The sequence below is a fragment of the Monodelphis domestica genome, chromosome 1 (assembly GCF_027887165.1).
Source record: "Monodelphis domestica isolate mMonDom1 chromosome 1, mMonDom1.pri, whole genome shotgun sequence".
In the NCBI taxonomy this organism is placed as follows: domain Eukaryota; kingdom Metazoa; phylum Chordata; class Mammalia; order Didelphimorphia; family Didelphidae; genus Monodelphis; species Monodelphis domestica.
In genome coordinates, this window is record NC_077227.1 from 303,581,554 (window position 1) to 303,599,961 (window position 18,408).

Below are 18,408 nucleotides of genomic sequence, written 5' to 3' on the forward strand. Positions count from 1 at the left end.
ACCTACCTTCTCCCAGTAATATTAACAAGTCAGAGGAAGCCAGAACCTTTTTCAAATGTATCTTCACACTTCATGTGCCTTTGAATCATGGCTTTGCTAGGTAAGGATGCATATAAGCATTGTCAGAGTTGTTCTGTTAATATGAAGAGTATGCTTTATTCTATTTAGTTGTCTATTTATTTTTTCTTACTTTCCTGGGAGCGAGAGGAGAAAAAAACAGAATCTGACAAATGAGATAATTCCAACCCCTTATCAGCTGAAGTGTAAACCACTGAGTCTCCTTCTAGTAGTTCTTCAGAAAGAGACGTATACTTGTATGTGTGATTTAGATTGCGCGCACATGCGCACGCACACACACCAGGGATAAAAGTATACTAACATAGGAACTTCCAAGAAGGTCCAAAACAAAGACATAGGAGAAAATTCCCAAGGCATTAATGGTGTCATTCTCCAAGATATCCCAGGAAGGATTCCCACTAGTAGCAAGAGCTAAAAAGCTTTTATTCACTCCAGTCCTATCAATTTAGACCCTTTGCTTTGAGAACTTTAGTTCTTGCTGCTGGCTGGAGGAACTGTATCATGTTGGGCAAGTGACAATGCTTATGATAAATTAAAGATGGTCATCACCCTTGGCCCAAATATGAAGACAATTTAGGGAATTTTTTTCCCCTTTCACTGGGATGTCCGGAGAAGAGCAAGAGGAAAAAATGTCATTCTACCACATCAAGTCTTCTATCTAGTCTTCTGCCTTTCTTGGGAAGAAGAAAAATGCCTTTTCATTTGGTCAAATCTCCTTTCTGGTCTCCAGTGTCCCAAAGAAAGAGGAAAAATGGCATTGCTCCAAGTCTCCAGCCTTCAGACTAAGGTGAGAAAAATGTCTTTGAGCCAGGTCTCCTGCCTTCTTCTGGAAGAGGAAAAAGACTATTCCATTGAGCACCAGGGTCTTTCCTTCTAGGAAAGAAAAGAAAGGTCATTCCATCAGTTCACAGGAAAATCATTACCTCAAGACATCCTACCTCAAAAAATTCTTAGCTATGTGATTTGGGGCAAGTCTTTTCATCTCAGCCTCAGTTTTCCCCATCTGCAGGATGGAGAAATAATAGTACTTTCTCATAGAGATAATATATGTCAATGTTTCACGAACATTAAAATGCTATATAAATGTTAGCACTTATCATTACTATTTAAGCAATCTATTAAGTCTGTAACTAGACTAGTGTATCTCCATTCTATGCTTATTCAAAAACATCTGTCCAGTCTTGATGCTTTCTTATAACCAGAAGATTCATAAATGACAGTCTGGCTCTAACCTCCTTTCTAGGCTTATACTTCAGTCAGTCACCTTTCATTTATTATACTCCTACTATATGCCAGTCATTGTGCTAGGTTCTAAGGGTATAAAGATAGAAGTTAACAGTCCCTACTCTCAAGTAGCTAATTTTTTATTGAGGGAAACAGTATGTACACACATAAGTATATATAGATTATTCATACAATAAATCAAAAATAATAAGGGAAGGCAAAGATTAATTATAGAAAGTTATTATGCTGAAAGGCATATGACACAAACCTAGAAGAGAAAAACATCAAAAGACTACAAGTGAAACTTCAGAGAATTGGAGTCAAGCCCAAAAAGAACTTTTGGGAGTTTTAAAAGGATCTTAAAAACCAAATAAGAGAGTTAAAAGAAAAATTGGGAAAAGAAATGAGAGTAATGCAAGAAAATAATGGAATAAGACTCAACAGCTTGGTAAAGGAAGCACAAAAAATGGGGAAAGCTAAGCAAAATTTCACTGAAAAAAACAACTCCTTAAAAATAGAACTGGTCAAATGAAAAAGGAGATAAAGAAGTTCACTGAAGGTTCTCTGAACTTTAGATAATTTTTAAAAAATTATTTCCGTATAATTCATTTCTTTTATAGTTCTCTGTATTTTAGTCTATGCATTTAAAGAATAACCTTATTCTGAGAAGTCCATAGGTTTTATTAGATTGCCAAAGAGGTTTATGATGAAGATGTAGAATGTGAGTCTTGAGCTGAAACTTGAAAGGGAAAAGAAAACAAGAGGAGCCACTAATGCAAAGGCACAGAGATAGAAGACCATAGAATGATCAGAGAAGAGTAATAAAGAAAAAAGCCAAGTTTGGGCCCAAGCTCTGAAGGGTTATAAATGCCAAACAGGAGTTTATATTTGATCCAAGAGGCAATAGGGAGCCACAGACATTTATTAAGAGTGTGTCATAGTCAGATTTTATGCTTTAGGAAATCATATTGACAGCTGAGGTAGAGTGGTTTGGAACAGGGAGAGATTCAAAGTAGGAAAACCATTTAGGAAGTTATTACAGTAGATAGATGAGAGTTGAAGAAGGCATGAGAGAGAAAAGACTTGATAAAATGTCAAAGGCCATCATGAAGTAAAAAAATGATGAGAATTGAGGAATGGCTGTAAAATTTAGCAGTTGTTGCTGTTAAAGAGATCATTGTTAATATAGATTTAAAGTTATGTCTTACTGCACCATGGATGCAATTGAGATTAGATATCATAAATATGAACTGGATCCAGTCATCATGATTTCATGATTTCCCCCTCAGCATTATGAAGTAACATATGAGTAGGAGTAGAGGGTTGGATGGTAGAAATAATCCACAAGGGTTTAATAAGGTGTTGGGGAGCACAGGAAAATATGAATGAGATTTGAGAGTTTAGAGTAAGGATCAATACTAGAAAGAGAAAAATCAGTGATTTTGATGAGGGCAAAAAATAAGTGTAGATGGGATGAGGCATAGAGAAAGATGTAATAATTTCATCAGCTCCGATGAGTTTAATTCTCACCTCATGCAAATGACTCCCAAATTTGTATATCCAACCTGAAATTCTCACCCTGAGTTTCATGCTTTTAGACATTTCTGACTGAATATCCTGGAGAAATCTCAAATTCAATATGTCTTTAAACTAAGTTCTTTTATCTTTCCCTCAAAACCTTCCCCTTCCTTCCAATCTTCCCTATTTCCATGAGAGCCACTACCATCCACCTAAGTCTTTTAGGTTTTTAACTTTGGCATTTTTCTGTACTCTTCACTGTCCTTCAGATGCATCAAATTTGGCATGTCTACCTTCTCCCAACTGATATACCTGGCCCTTTCTCTCAACTGATATAGCTTTCACTTTACTTTAGGCCAAGTTATATTAATGCAGCAGACTTCTAATTTTTCTTACTGGCTCCAGTCTCTCAGTACTCCACTCTATCTTTATCCCCTGCTGCCTAAGAAATTTTCATTTAGCACAGATCTGACAATATGATTCCTTACTCAATCAAATCGAATGACTTTAATGCCACTGTGTTAATATTCCTTTTTTTTTTTTCTTTTAAAGCCCTATATGGTCTGGCCCTAACCTGTCTTCCCAGCCTTTGTGGACATTGTTTCTGCTCTTGAGTACAATCCTGCAAACTGGCCTTCTCTTTGTTTTTTTTTACACATGACATTCCATGTTCTACCTTTGCAACCCGTTTCTAGAATACATTCCCTCCTTACAAATCCTTCAGAATCTGTTAAGATGCAACTCGGTAGCTCAGTAGATAAAGATCTAAGCCTGGAAGTGAGAGGTCCTAGGTCAAATGTGGCCTCAGATACTTCCTCTGGACAAGTCATTTAACCTCAGTTATCTAACTCTTATTGCCCTTCTGCCTTGGAATGAATAGATTAAAACTTTTCCAATTTACCACCACCACCCTTAATGTTAGTGCTCTCCCTCCCAAACTACTAAAATTTTAACTATGGATAGTTCACAATCACCATGACTAATGAATTCCATGAAAAGATTTCATTATTAAAATTTTCATTACATATTCCATTCTGCCACAACCATGTTTTACATATACTTGTATTTTACATATGTAAATATGGTAATGTTTTATGTATATTATGGCTTCAAAGGATGCTAATTTACTATGCCAAATTTACCCTTAAAACAGTCTTGATCCTAAAGAGTGAGAATTTCTCCAGAGCAGTAGACATAGACTTCCCTCTTGTCTCTTTACAATTGGACAATGTAGATCTCTATTCTTTTGTATCTAGTCTAGGAGTTTCTAACCTAGCATCCCTGAACTTGTTTTCTTAATATTTAGATAACTACTTCAATATAATTATGTTCCTCTGTAATCTTTTCTTTATGTAGAATAAAAAAATTATAGGCTTATTCATCGGCCGGGGACTCCATGACACAAAAAGATTAAAAACTCCTTGGTTTAGATAGAAATCCTGTCCTAGCTGATGGTATTATATGCTTGAAGTTACAGTCTCTTGTGGGTTTATAAAGTAGTATAAGTAATAAAATCAAATTAATTTTCTAATTCTCCTTTTACTCCATCCAAGCTGAAATAATCAGATTTTTCCTTTAATTCCTGTCAGACAGATGTATATCTTCCTCTGTCTTTTTCCTACCTTTCTTTTTCTTCTCTCCCTTCCTTTCTCCACCCCCCTCCTTTCAAAGTTCTAGTAAGGTTTATTACCCAGTTCAGAATATGGTGACTACTGTCTGCTAGTCCCCAGATCATTCTCCCCCCTTTCTTGAAGAGTTTAGTGCTTTAGTGCCCAACTCTTTTGTTTTCTTCTCATCTCCCCAACACATATCCCTTGCTTCCTAAAATCCTGGCTCTTGCTATTTCATGATCTACTCTTTCACTCTGCCTCAGCCACACAAAAGGATATTCACACCTAGCATCTCCCTATCACCCACAGAGGTTCCAGTGCAATAACGTGGGTGAAGCCTTGTAAATGTGGTAGACTAATAGGCCTAAAAATAATGATATCAAAAGTTATTAGCATCTACAAGCAGCAGTTTCAGCTTTGAATAGAAAGACAGACCTGTGAGATGGGCTTTCCTAGGTAAGATAGCAACTGTTTCCACATTGGCAATATACTGATATTAGAGGTGGTAAGTTAGCCCCAGGAAATTCCAGGAGTCACTGCCTAGGTTTCTAGGTAGGAAGTTATTACCTCTTCTATATTCTGTCATTCTAAAATACTTTACTCTGTCCCTCACCTATTAAGTACTTCAGTTTCTCTCTTATCACCTTTACCCCTGCTACTAGGCCTTGTTTCACCCAGACTCTTTTCCTTCCAATTAACCTACCTAGAGAGAAAGGTTGGGTATTTGAGTTAGGTTGTTATTTATTTAATGTAAATAAAGTCAAATAAAGCAGAATATTGTCAAATTACAGAGCTCAGAAAGTGTGATCTAAGATCTTCAGATCTAGACTTCACGCACATAATTGTACTTGAAGACTTCCCCCATTAAGGGAAACTGAGTGTCTAATCATTTTATGCAGTAGTAGGACCAAACATCCAATTTTTTTTTCTGGGGATCTGTAGGAAATAACATTTCTTCATGGACAGTCAGAATGAATTTCAGTCAGCCTAGGCCAGAAGAGTGACAGTTTATAAAGAATAAGCTCTCTGGGGAGAATTATGTATAGTGGCATTGGCCAACCTCATTACTGCTCTCTATATATGATGTAGCATATTGAACCAGGAGTCTGAAAATTTGGCTTCAGGTTCTACCAGAAGCTAGCTGTGTGACATTGAATAAATAAGTCATAGGATTGTGGATTTTGATTAAGAAAGAACCCTGAAAATATTATAATCTAACCTCCTTATTTTACAGATGAAGAAACTGAGCCTCAAAGAAGTTATTTAACTTTGCCCAAGGTCACAGATAGCAGGTAGCATATCTGGGTTTATAACCTTGGTCCTCTGGCTCCAGATTTTGTCTTTTCTCCATTATGTCACTCTGCCAATCCAGACTCCTCAAATTTCTTTAACTGTAAAGGAAAGTTGAACTAGATTCTAAGGTCTGATATTCTATGCTTTTCCCCATGAATGATTTTGCACACAGCCTCTACCAAAAAAGTTATACATTAACTTGATTTTATCCTTGAATATGATTCTGGGGAAGAGGGAAGGCCTACATGAGTCTAATCTCATATAAACTCAGTCAATTATTTGGAAAAAAAACAAATATCTTGTCTTAAACTAAAATTGAAGCTTGCTTCCCTGGCTACTGAACCAATGGAACCCATGTCCCTTACAGGTATAGAGAGCACGTGTTTGGCCCATTATTTACCCCACTGACACAATTCGAATCTACTCTGAGTTTCCTTTACAATCTTTCCAATTAAAGGATACTAATAATTCTTCCTTACTAGTGATTCAGGAATAATCATGTGTCTGGTTCTTTTCTTGATCGTTTGTGCCTGTTTGCAGAAGGAAACCTCTGAGAACAATCTATAGAAGGACAGAGGCTATAGTGAACTTCCTGGAAGCCTTGGGGAAACTATGGCCACATTGAGAGGAAGAACCATTGTGGAATCAGTCAGGTCCAGCACTTGGTTTCCGGGGTAGAATTTCAGGTTTCTTAAAGTTCTCAGAAGAGTTTGGATTTGATAGGATATTTCCCAACAAAGCAACACAGTAAACTTTCTTAGTGGATATGTCTAAAGTTTATTTAACCAAGGGTAGAATTCAACCTCCTGGAGTCTTGCCTGGAAATTGGTAAACAAAGGGAATCTGCATAAGTTGAAATCACCCAAAAGTTACTCATGTGCTGCTTTATACTAAAGCTGTGAAATGACCATAGTGGAAAGAGAGACCTTCATGGAGCTTTCTGCAGAGAACAGCCATGGTGGCCAGTAGATAATAGAAAAGAGACTGGGCTAGATGCCTCTTGGTCATTCCTAGAATGTCATCTTTAGTCTCTCCCTTTTAATATGAGAAGAGGATACTGGAAACTCTTCCCATCAGAGGGGAAGCTCTGCATATGACCTGGAATTTGTCTTTTGTCTATCTGGTCCCAAGGGAATGTTCTTGTAGGCATTTTTTTGAACATTATTTTTTATTTGGTCAATTTCAAACATTACTCTTTGGTTACAAAAATCATTTTCTATTCCTCCCTCCCCTCCCATAGCCGACGGGGCAATTCCCCTGGGTATTACATGTGTCCTTGTTCAGAACCTATTTCCTTTCTTGTAGGCATTTTTGATAAAGCAGTGTAATCTGTTTTCTTCACACTGTCCTGGCTCAGATTCTAGACCCTGGATTATAATTCCAGATGGGTTCCGGTTAGGGCCTGGAATTAGTTTTACTCCCTTTCCCTTTCAACATTTCTCTCCAAGATTGGAGTTTCTGTAACTTCAACAATCTGCTAACCTGAGAACTGTCCTGCACTTAAAAAACAGAAAGGACCCAATTCTATAAACACAGCCTTGCTGAGAGACAGTAGATCTAAACAAACTTATGGCTTGCTCTCTCCATGAAACACCAATTTGTTTATAGGCAACTCAAACCCACAGTTTGAGAAATTTTAATTTGTATGACTTGTCTTAAAATGTTCTGTTAGACTGAGCCTGATCCCATTGGTGGAGAGTGGTTCTCTCATGTTTTAAAATAATCTATTGAGGTACTTTCAGATACGCCATACGATTGTATAGGATTAAATCCCTAATGCAATTGATAGCCTACAATAATATGTTTATAAAACTTTTTTGAAGGTAATGTAAATATGTTATCTCATGATTGGTAGTGATTATTTTTCTTTCCTGTGATGATCTCTTTGAACTTTTATGCCTTATTATAATTATCTCTATGAAAGATTGTTAATTATTTCATTTTACAAAATGTATGAATCAAAAGAATTGAACTTAGTTAAAATTTTTTCAATCCAACTTCTAAATTCACTAGATTTTATTTCCCTTAACCTGACCCTTGCATATTGTTAGGTTTGCATAGCTGACTTTGGAAGTGAACATACCTAGGAAGATCAGCATATTAACTCAATAAGAAATGTGACCTAGTATATAGTTCTGCTCACCTTCTCTTATTAAAGTTAGCTTTCAGTTCAAGAAGAATCCAGTACATGTTGTTAACTCACCTGCTTTTAAAACTTGTCCCTGCATAGCTTCTCCCAGATGAACTTCCTATATGGAAGTGAGCATCACCAAACATACTAGTCCTCTGAGCTTCAGACTGATTAGTTAATGAAGATGAAAGAGATAAATCCCACCCTTTCTTCTTCCCACTCCTCAGCGCCCTGCCATTGTATTCAAATCTCTGGGTCTCTTTGAAATGCCAGAGTTGTAAAGCCTGAGGTTCTTGCTAGACTAAGAGAACCAATTGTCTTTTGCATATGGTTGGGACCTGACCCTAGTTAAAACAACTGAATGTTTGTTATTTGGGGGTTTAAGGAAGATATTTTCTCTAGTGTCTGTAAGGGTTAAAATCTGGGAATCCTTTATGGATGAATTCTCTCTTACTACAAGAATCCATATGACTGAAGTCAGTCATATGGATTTTTTTTTTCTCAAGAGTGCTAGTATTTCTCACACCCCTTAAAATATTTAATTTTTTGACTTGCCTGATGCAAACTTTCTTCTTTGGCAACTGTTTCATCATTGTCCATGCCTAGTTTTTGTTTTGTCCTGATTGACATATTTTATTCTGAAATAAGTCAATAAATAAATCTATTCTTTCTCAGGTAAGCTACTAGTGTAATATTCACATATCATCATCTCCCTTCCCATGGAGTGCAAGTGGCCTCTCATCTGCTTCTCTGCATTTTACTCTATCTGGAGGGTGGGAATATGCTCCCTGCTAGTCACAGCTCCTTTGTGTAACACTGAGCTATTTTTTTTTCCTTTGCCTTTGCCAATCTGCCAATTTGATAGGAACATACTTAGGTAAGTAACTTGGAATGTTATTGTGTTTGTTTTGTATTTAGCCTTTTCCATTAAGCTGCCCAAAGAGCCATTGGAAAAGCCCAGGTTCTTTTCTAAGGACCTGGTCTAAAGTGACTCTGATCATGATAGGACCCTATCCTTTCCCAGGAGAGAACTTATTTTCATTTCCTAAAGTCTTCATGTACTTAGACACTAGTTAGAGTAGATTTAGAGTTCAAATCCCACACCACTATTTATTAAGTGACTTAAAATAAGGTGCTTTCCTGTTCTAGGGCTTCGGTTTCCTTACTTATGAATTTAGAGATTTGTAATGATCCTTTCCAACTCTAAATGTTATGAGCCTATAAGATTTATGGAGGAAAACAAAATACAGCAGATCACTAAGGGGAAGAGAATGCTTGAATCTCAATGGATATGACCCCACAGGTTCATTGTAGTGTAACTTTGGGTATCTGAGGCCCTGGGGAAGACTTAGCATCAACAGAACCCTATGTTCTTTTCTCATCCAACTGTTGACAATCCATAGGGATTGTCTGTGGTATTCAGCGAGTTTAGTATCGTACATTGAAGTCTTCACTTTTTCTTCATTTAATTCAACGTTTCAGTGACCTGTGATTTTTTTTAAGGTAAAATAAGAATAGATTGTATTTTGAAGAGAAAATAGAGAGGTCATGTTGCATAATAAATAGAGATCTAGCCTTGCTGTAAAGAACACTTGACTCCCCTGACTATTCTCTAATACTTTGAGTTTTCAAAGCAGGTTACCATCCTATATCAATAGAAGGTGGTCTTTGATTAGGAGTTCCTCTATATCAATGAAATCATATATCTAGGGTTGTTTGTTTGATGGGTTTTAAGCCCTAAGCCTAGCAGAACAGTGTAAAAAGAGTTCTCAAATCATGGTTCTAAAATAAAGACATTTCCCATAAAGAGTTATTAAAAGAAAAGAGATTTTGACTATTACTTCACCACTTATTCCACCCACCCCCAGAGTCCCGTATGCTGTAGTGTTTTCACTAGCTACCACATATATTTTTCAGCATGTAACTGTGGTTGTTCTCATTAGATAATGATGAAAGATGGGTTCCAGTATTTCAGTGACCTTTTCCCAAAGTTATTAAAGGGAATACCTTCCAGGAAAAGGCAAAAAACAACCTGAAAAAAATGTATTTGGACAGTACTGACCATTGAGTCTATCACTATCATTTGGTTATTTCTCAATCATTTTTCCCTTCTTTTTCTTGCTTAGCTGTCTAAAACTGTCATAAATGAAACTCATGTTATTATGGGCAGGATACTTTTTGGAGACCAACCAGAACAGGAAATAGAGATACTTAGAATGACAAATTATCTCTTAGTTTGGCCCACAGATATGTGTATGTGTATTTGCTCTTTTACAACTCAGCAGTAACATTTGTTTTTGGAGACTGGACCCAAAGGTAGGTGGGTCCTTAATGTGATAATGCACAAATGATGGGGTGAGACTGTTCGGTAAAGGAAACAGATTTGATTTGATGAAGTAGATTACTAATATTCAGTGTATGCATCAGTATATGTGTAGATATCGGTCATAACTATAGGTTGCCAAATCCCAGAAGTAGTCTTATAATGGGAACAGTAGATATAGGGCCTGGAGTAGAAAGTGGCCCTCTGGCACTGAAGGATAGAGTTTTGAATTATCAATAGTGGGAACAACAGAACAGAGTTTCTCAACCTAATGGACCAGGAAGTTATCTGTTTTCATGAGATTTAAGCTGTTGAACTACAGATGAGTTTCTTTTAAGAAGTAGGTAGAATTGGTCAATAGTCATTCAAAAATGCAAGGGAGAAAGAGGGATGCCTTGTTTATATGCAGCAAGAGATTATTAATTGCTAGAATTTTGTTCCAAATTAGCTTAGGATCAGTGAAAATCCCTTGTAGGGAAGCTTCTAGACTTCCTAGAAGGTAGACTTCCAATGCTTGAGTTCATCTAGATATGTAGATAGCAATTACATATTATTTGGAAATTTTCTTCCTATTTCTTGATGCCCTTTTGTTCTTCCATAACTGTAGGCAGCCTGGAAAATATTAGGCATCATTTCCTTAGGTGCTCTTGTTTTCTGTCCAGCAGGTAGAGAAGAAAGAGATCTGGGTACCATTTGGAGCAATCATGAGTAGTGATAAGGAAACCAATTTCTTCTTGTTTGGTCTTGTTTGGTCTTGGCTTCCAATGCTCAAGCCTATATAATCCTGGGAAGTTAGTAGGGGAAAGGGTATTCTGAACCAAAACCATAGATAATAGCTTACCCTGACCATTCCTCATTCCCGTCCCCCCTCTTCATTTCATAGCAAAGGAAGAAAGATGCATCTTTGGGCAGCAGCTGTGGGGATCACCCTGGACTTACTGCTTACTCAAGGGTCTGCCTCTAATTAAAAATAATGGAATTAGCAGTTCCATAGGATGTCTTGCCAGTACTTGAGTAACAAAGTACACATAGCAAAAAGTGTATGGGTACAGTTCAGAATTCCCCATCTATGAATTGGGACTCCTCTGCCTTCAAGAATTTTACATTTCAAAAGATGATTAGTAAAGTTTTATTATGGGCTATTTTGCCTGGACCTTTGGGAGGTATCTAAGTCATTGTAAACCAATTCAAAAAGTCTCATCTACTCATTCTCTACTATTTATTTCTTTGCTTATAGTTGCTTGGTTACTTTGTAAACTCCTCACTTTGCTCAGTAAAGTTCAGTGCACTCTGGAAAGAAAGGAATTGAAAGGCAGCTATTACTTTTAGGAAGCAAAGAACTGTGACTGTCAGACTTTTTATTTTTTTCTGAGTGATTCAAAAGCCAGGCCCTCAGGTAACTCTTCTACCTGATAATGGAGAGAAGTTGTGTCAGCCTGAAGGAGGGAGGCTGGCTTGATTTTTAAAAAATAAATAAATAAAAAATCAAAGTCCATTTTGCCTCTAACTGGATAGGATCACTGCTTTCTCCTCCATCTAAGACCTAAACCAAACCAGTTTGTTTTAAATATTTGGCTATAGAATGAAAATAATGTCTGACTTCCTTAATTCATGGTGCCCCAAGGAAGGGGTTTGCTAAGCCAAAAATACTAGTTGAGGAGGAAACAGAAATTTAAAACATTGCTTTTTGTTTTTTATTCTTTATGATTTCTGTCATGGAAGAAATTTGGTGTCTTACAAGTTCTATTCTCTTTCCTGTTTGTTAGGACTGGCTAACCATGGACCAACCAGACAAATGGTAAGAGAGAGTAAACTCTACCTGTGTCTAGATAGAGCTTCTGTGAAAGCCTTCTTCATCACACATACCTCCTTATTGTCTCCTTTTCAGAGAGGCCTGGAGAACTTTACTGTTTATCTGCCTGTCACAGGCACATAGATATCACTCTCTAAAGTTTATTCAGGGCATTTTGCTTTGGCTGGAACAGTTTGTGTTTCCATGGATAGAAAGAGGATGATAAGACAAGGAGCTATTAATAGTGAGCCTGTGGATAGTGAAGTATAATTCGGAGAGGGCTAGGATACAAAGCAGGCTTGAAAGTAATTGATGTGGGAAGGTGTCTGCTGAGAATAGATCTTCATTAAACCAAGAGTATAAGCAGAGAACAGAATTAAATAACCAGTCTGAGGCACTTTGAAGTAATCCTAGGGATGCTGGTCTGACCTTGACTCTGTCTGTTACCATTGTGCTTTGGTACTTGTTGGTTTGGTCTTGGGGACTCTGAAATTAGATGCCCAGACCCCCAACAACCCATGTCATGGTCTGATTTTCCATGATCTGTGACTAATGGCTTAGAATAATCATCTAGTGGACTACATTCTCTCCCTACCTCTTCCTATTGGGTATATTATTTCAGAGCCAAAGAGCCAAGTGTGCTAGATGCCAGGCATTAATTGATAAGGTGCTAGACATGAAACCACTGTGGGATGATGGAAAGGGAAATGATGACATGAAACCTTCATTGAAGACCGTTTTACCACCTCTTCTTCTAGAAGAGACTGGCTACTTTTTTTGTATTTGATGACTAAAGCAACTCAAGTCTTTTGGGTGAAAGGGAGCCACACCCTTACTCTTGGCAGGGTTAGAAATAGTTTTCCTGCTTCTTTGGTTTGGGGAACATTCTTGAGATGCCAACCAAAACTCAGAGTAGGGCATGCCATGGGAACAGCAAACATGGGTAAGCCAAGCCAAATAGGACTGGGTAGGACTGACCATTCAACCCAGTCTTCCTCGGGAATTTAATCAGGAATCGGGAAATAAAAGCTATTCTTCCCTGATACAGCCTAAAAATTTTCTCCTCACCACATCTGTGTTTCCCAGTTAAACATTGTTCTCCAAGAGTCTGAAAATCTGTTGGGTTTGGGGAAAGTGCTTTTATTTGCTTGATTAAAGGGAAAATGAGTTGTGCTGCTGAGATGGTATAAAAAAAAATCTCATGCGATCTCCTTAGAGAATCAGAATGTGGCAATTTGGTAACTATTTGCTAAGAAAATGTCCTGGGAAAAGGTAGTGTAGCTCAGAGTTAGTTGCCAACAGCATTCATATAATGCACAGTAAGATGCTGTGAGGCAACAGGACTTGAAGTTAGTTCTTTGAAAGTACATCTATTTCCCCTGCCTTCAGTGTGCATTCCCTTTCCTCAGTGACTACATTATAGCAAGAGAAATACCTATTCCCAGAGAACTCCAGTCCTCCCTGAAATTATACGGATCAGTTTCTGATTTCCTTGGGTCAGGCCTAACTAGGAGAGTTTGAAGAAGAATTATTTGTTATACAGAGATCCTGGAAACCACATAAAATCTTTCATGTGTGAGGAAAGGGGGAGAAGCTTTTCCCATAAAGATGGGGTGAAGAAGTAAGGCTTACAAATGCTTTATTTCCTCCCTCAACTTCTGAGATGATTCTTTTCCTACTCTAGCCTTATTCTCTGAGGCCCTTCTAATTTCATTTAGCCATGGGTAAAATTTTATCAAGAATAGTCACTCTTTTTCAACCCTTCCTTATATATGTCATCTCCAAGTTTGGACTGGTCATTGACCATGTAGTTATTACCTCTTATGTATTGTGTTAGGGACCAAGCCGAAACTTGCTGCTCAATGGGAAATCCTATCCAACAAAAGTCAGATTAATTCGTGGTGGATCCCTGCCTCCAGTGAAAAGGAGGAGGATGAATTGGATTGATGCTCCAGATGATGTGTTTTACATGGCCACAGAGGAAACCAGGTAGGACAGGGGTTTCCCTCAGCTCTAAATGGGGCCCTCCATCCCCGTTATTTAGAATTCATGATTGGAGTGGGTGATTCTCTGGTAGCTTAGACTGTAGACCATCATTGAAAATAGTATTTATGGGAGAAATGATCCTTTCTGCATGTCTGCTGAATGAAGTCCTTAGATACAAAAGGCTCCAATTTATAGACCAAGGAAAAACCTTGTGAAATTCCTCATCCTTCTCCACTCCCTTACCCTGGGCCTTTCCTCTGGGACCCTAAGTAGGAGGAATGTATGAGTGCCCTATAGAGATAAATAAAATTAGCTGAAAATAAAGATTGGACAATAGACTTGGTCTCCAAGATTTCAATTGGAGTTTGAGACTAGCATTTCCTAACCTGCTGCTGGTCTGTGTAAAACAGATTGTTATTGATCTACTCTGATCAATTTGACCACCAAAGATTTTTTTATTCGAAGAGGAAGCCATGTGTAATGGAAAAAACACTTAGAGTTAGAAGAATTCTGTTCTCTCATACATACTATTACCCTTTACCGTTCTAAACCTTCAATGCTTCATCTATATGAATTATATCACACTCTCTGTCTATCCCTGTCTCTGTCTCTGTCTCTGTCTTTCTCTCTCTCTCTCTCTCCCTCTCCCTCTCCCTCTCACTCTCTCTCTCTCTCTCTCTCTCTCTCTCTCTCTCTCTCTCTCTCTCTCTCTCTCTCTCTCTCACACACACACACACACACACACACACACACACACACACACACACACACACAGAATAGTTGTTAGGAAAATTCTTTGTAAGCCTTGAAACATTATACAAGTGGGAGTGACTGCCATTATTTTTAAAGTTACTGTCTTTAAAAGACTGACTCAATTTTCTTCTTTTCTTCATCCTATTCCTCCTACTCCTTAAATTCCCTCTTACTTCTTCAGGTCCAAGTTTAACCTTTGATCTGGAGCACTGAAGCTAAGATGGTTGAACACTGTGGTAGAAGATTAAAACATTTTACAGGTTCAAAAAATAGTTTGGATCAGGAAGGACCAGTGTAGGTTAAGGGCCCACCACAAAAACCAACCTTTCTTTTGTGGGAGAATCTATTTGATAAATGTTTTGACTGATTTTTCTTCTGCATTTGTAGGAAAATCCGAAAGTTGCTTTCATCTTCTGAAACAAAGCGAGCTGCCCGTCGCCCTTACAAGCCTATCATACTTCGACCAAGCCAGTCACTACAGCTCAGGCAGCAGCCCCTGCCAGTGAATGAGGAGCCCATCATCATTGAGGACTAGCAGCCCTTGGGCCCTTCAGACCAGCTTCCCACCCTGACTGACCCTCTGGAACTTCTGGATTTGTCCAAAAGACTTTTTTTCCACTGCCCTGCTGAGGCACTGAAGAGGGGAGAATTAGCAAAGCACTGATTTGCATATTTTAACCCCTTTAAGGAACTTGATGACTTCTGTGACCATAAACTGCTTTTGCCTGTGCACTCTCATTCTTTTATCTCTTCTATCCCTCTCCCTCCTTTACCTCTCTGCTCTCTACCCTTCCCTTCTCTTTTCCCCTTTTCCTCTCCCTCTTCTCCGTCCTCTCATTCCCTCCTTCCTCTTCCTTTTTAGCTTGTGCACTCTCATTCTCTTCCTTTATTTTTCTTTCCTTCTATTTTTAGTTTGGGTAGCCTCCCCTCCCTCCCTTTCCCTTCCACTGGCAGAGGACCCCGTTCCTTGTGTGGACACATTGGAGAAGAATTGAAGTTTAACTTATTCAGAGAATGCAGAACAGTCATGTTTAGCTTTTTGTTTACTTTTTGGGTGGAGTGAAGACTTGGAATCTTCTTTTGTGTCTCTCTTGGAGCTAGCACTGTTGGGCCTCTGCTTCCACGAGGCTGTGTTGTAAGATTTTGTTCTATTCTGTTGAAGGTGCCATTTTGTTTTATTTTTATTACCTTTTTTGTAGATGAACTTGAGACCTGTAACTCTTATATTTGGAATATTAGAATCAGAAAAGCCAGCAGCAAGTTCAGCTAGTTGTCTTGGGTCTGTCCCTTGTCTTTACAATAATTTTTATATTCAAAACAAAACAAAAAAAGTCAAAATCCTCTCTCATCTCTTTAGCACCAAAACTATCCCCTCTCCTTGGCCCCCAGAACACCTGTTGCAAACTCAAAAATCTTGGCAGTAGTGCATGTTCTTGGCCTTTGTGGGTTGGTAGTGGAGAACTCCAAAAAGCAATGTTTAATTGTTTACTTCTCCTACAGATAGGGCCTGGAAACTAGGCCCTAGGTCTCTCTGACAATGCCAGGAATAGATGCTGTTGTCTCTTACCTACAGTCACCACTGAGATCACCTAGCAGAAGCCAAGGGCAAAGGAACAGCAGAAAAGGTCAGATTACTTAGCCCCTTTTCCCAGCTCCCCGTCACCACCACTACCACCCAAGCCCAAACATTACAGGACTTTGGACTTGACTCTCAGCATCAGTGTTTTGGATACAATGTCCTTAGATTAGAGGACCTTGGCTTGTTAAGCTACATTACTGAACACTTCCAATTTGGAGGGAATTTAATGTTCAATTGGATTTTAATTTGAACACAGCTTGTCTCCCAAAGTCAAGTATCTTTTCACCAGACCTGTTTGTGTTTCAGGTTTTCATATCTTCTGGCCTTGTTCTGTATTTGAAGGCCTGCCTGGTTTTTCTCTTATGTCTCCTCCATGTGGGGCATTTCTGAACAAAAGAAATCTCTACTGTGTTTGATCAGATGTAAACTCTCATTTGCAACGTGTGTTGACTTGTACATGCCCCTGCCTCTGACAGACAACGCATGGAATAAAGCCCTTAATCATTCCTGCCTACTGTGTGGCCATGTGACAGGCCAGGGCATCGCTGTGTTGGACCCACTCCAGGTGATAAGGTTTGTTGTCCGCTGGCTGCGTCAGGCACGTGGAAACCCTGCGGCTAAAGACAAGACATTTCCGTTCCCTTCCTTACAGTGCAAATAAATCCACTAATGGAGCTTTTGTGAAACTCTTGTTGTCTCTCTTTGACAATGTTAAGATACAAAGAAAAAGAAGAAATTAAATCTCCTGCCTTCCCTTTGGTACTGATGAGAGTCATGGGAGGGTGCGGGAGGGGAGGAGGTCATGGAGTGGGGTGCCAGGGTCTGACTGAGTTCAAATTTGGGTAAAGTTCCAGATCAAGCCCACAATAGCATAGACCTAGGAGAGATCATCCAAGTAAAATGGATCATCCAAGTAAACAGTGTTCACTAGAGAATGGGAACAAAGGAATGAAACATAGACATTTCCATAATGTATAAAATGTGTATTAAATGAAGGCAGCATGAACATTGGCTCTGGAGTTGATAACCTAATTCAAGTCCCCAACTCGGCCACTTGTGTGGCAGATAATATCTACTTCACAGGATGGTTATAAGAAAAGTATCTTTAGAGTGCTTTATAAATATAAATTGTTACCAACTTGGCAAAAAATAGAAAATAAGTTGGAATTTGGAGTTCCTGGCCAGATAGAGAGAGAAAGTAATTTACCCACCCCATAAATCCAGTACAGAAAGTCAAATGATACAAGCAAGTTTGTCTGATTAGGTGATGTCATTGATAGGGCCAGAGTTAAGGATTAAGGCCTTCCCATCTATATGTACTACAAGACATATTTAGGAGCACACAACACAGCCTCCAAAAGATAAGACTAGAATCATAAAGAAAGAATGGGATGGGAAAGGAAAAAAGGAAATTGCCCACACAGAGAAGTTCTACAGATGATAACAGTGGAAAGGTGTTTGGAAAAAGGGCATGAATGATGTTACAGCTTGACCTTATAGAACCTTAGAGCTAGAAGAGATCATGACCTAGTCCAGCTTTTCAATTCAATTCAACAAACTTCCTAAATACCTAAATGTAAGGTGCCCCCCCCACCATTGGGGATGCATCCTCTCAGAGAGGTTACCATCTGTTTGGATGCATCTGGGAAACCACTTATCTTCTAGCCCCAAGGGAGTAACTAAGGAGACTGTGCCTCTTGGGTAGAGAATGAGTTAGAGGAAAATAAAGAAAAACAAGAAATGTAATTGTAATCCTTTGCTTTGACAGTGACATTCTATCCATAGGCCTTTGGAGTGAGGGATACACACCATCTGGCCATGTCCCAGACTAAAGGCACTCCCAGTTGATTCCCCACTTCTCTCCCTGTTTGCCTTATGAGTAAGATCCATAAGGAAATTAGCATTTTTCTAAGGCAGACCCATCAAGTCTTTGGAACTACTTTTGCTGACTTACTCACCCATCCTTTGTACTCTACTCTGCCTACATTCGAGGATGCCCTCACCTGTCATAGTGGACTGTTGGATTCAGACCCCTTGCCAGATCAGAAATACAGTCAGTTCCTCCTGGCTACCTTTGCTGTGACGCTGTCCTGGCATTAGATGGCTTCTGGTTACCAACTT

General features: G+C 38.7%; 1 protein-coding gene across 6 annotated transcripts in view; it reads left to right on the plus strand.

The window, feature by feature from the left end:
• MTA1 (metastasis associated 1) overlaps nt 1-16,973 on the plus strand; it is a 192,445-nt gene extending 175,472 nt beyond the window's left edge. For 4 of the 6 annotated variants that reach the window (XM_007473327.3, XM_007473331.3, XM_007473329.3 and 1 more), the window contains 3 exons: nt 11,944-11,975; nt 13,807-13,958; nt 15,096-16,973. In XM_007473327.3, the coding sequence (XP_007473389.1) occupies nt 11,944-11,975; nt 13,807-13,958; nt 15,096-15,243 (332 nt within the window). In that variant the 3' untranslated portion in view covers nt 15,244-16,973. The other 2 variants (XM_016425614.2, XM_056821296.1) reach the window with 2 other exon arrangements.
• Nucleotides 16,974-18,408: the final 1,435 nt, after the last annotated feature.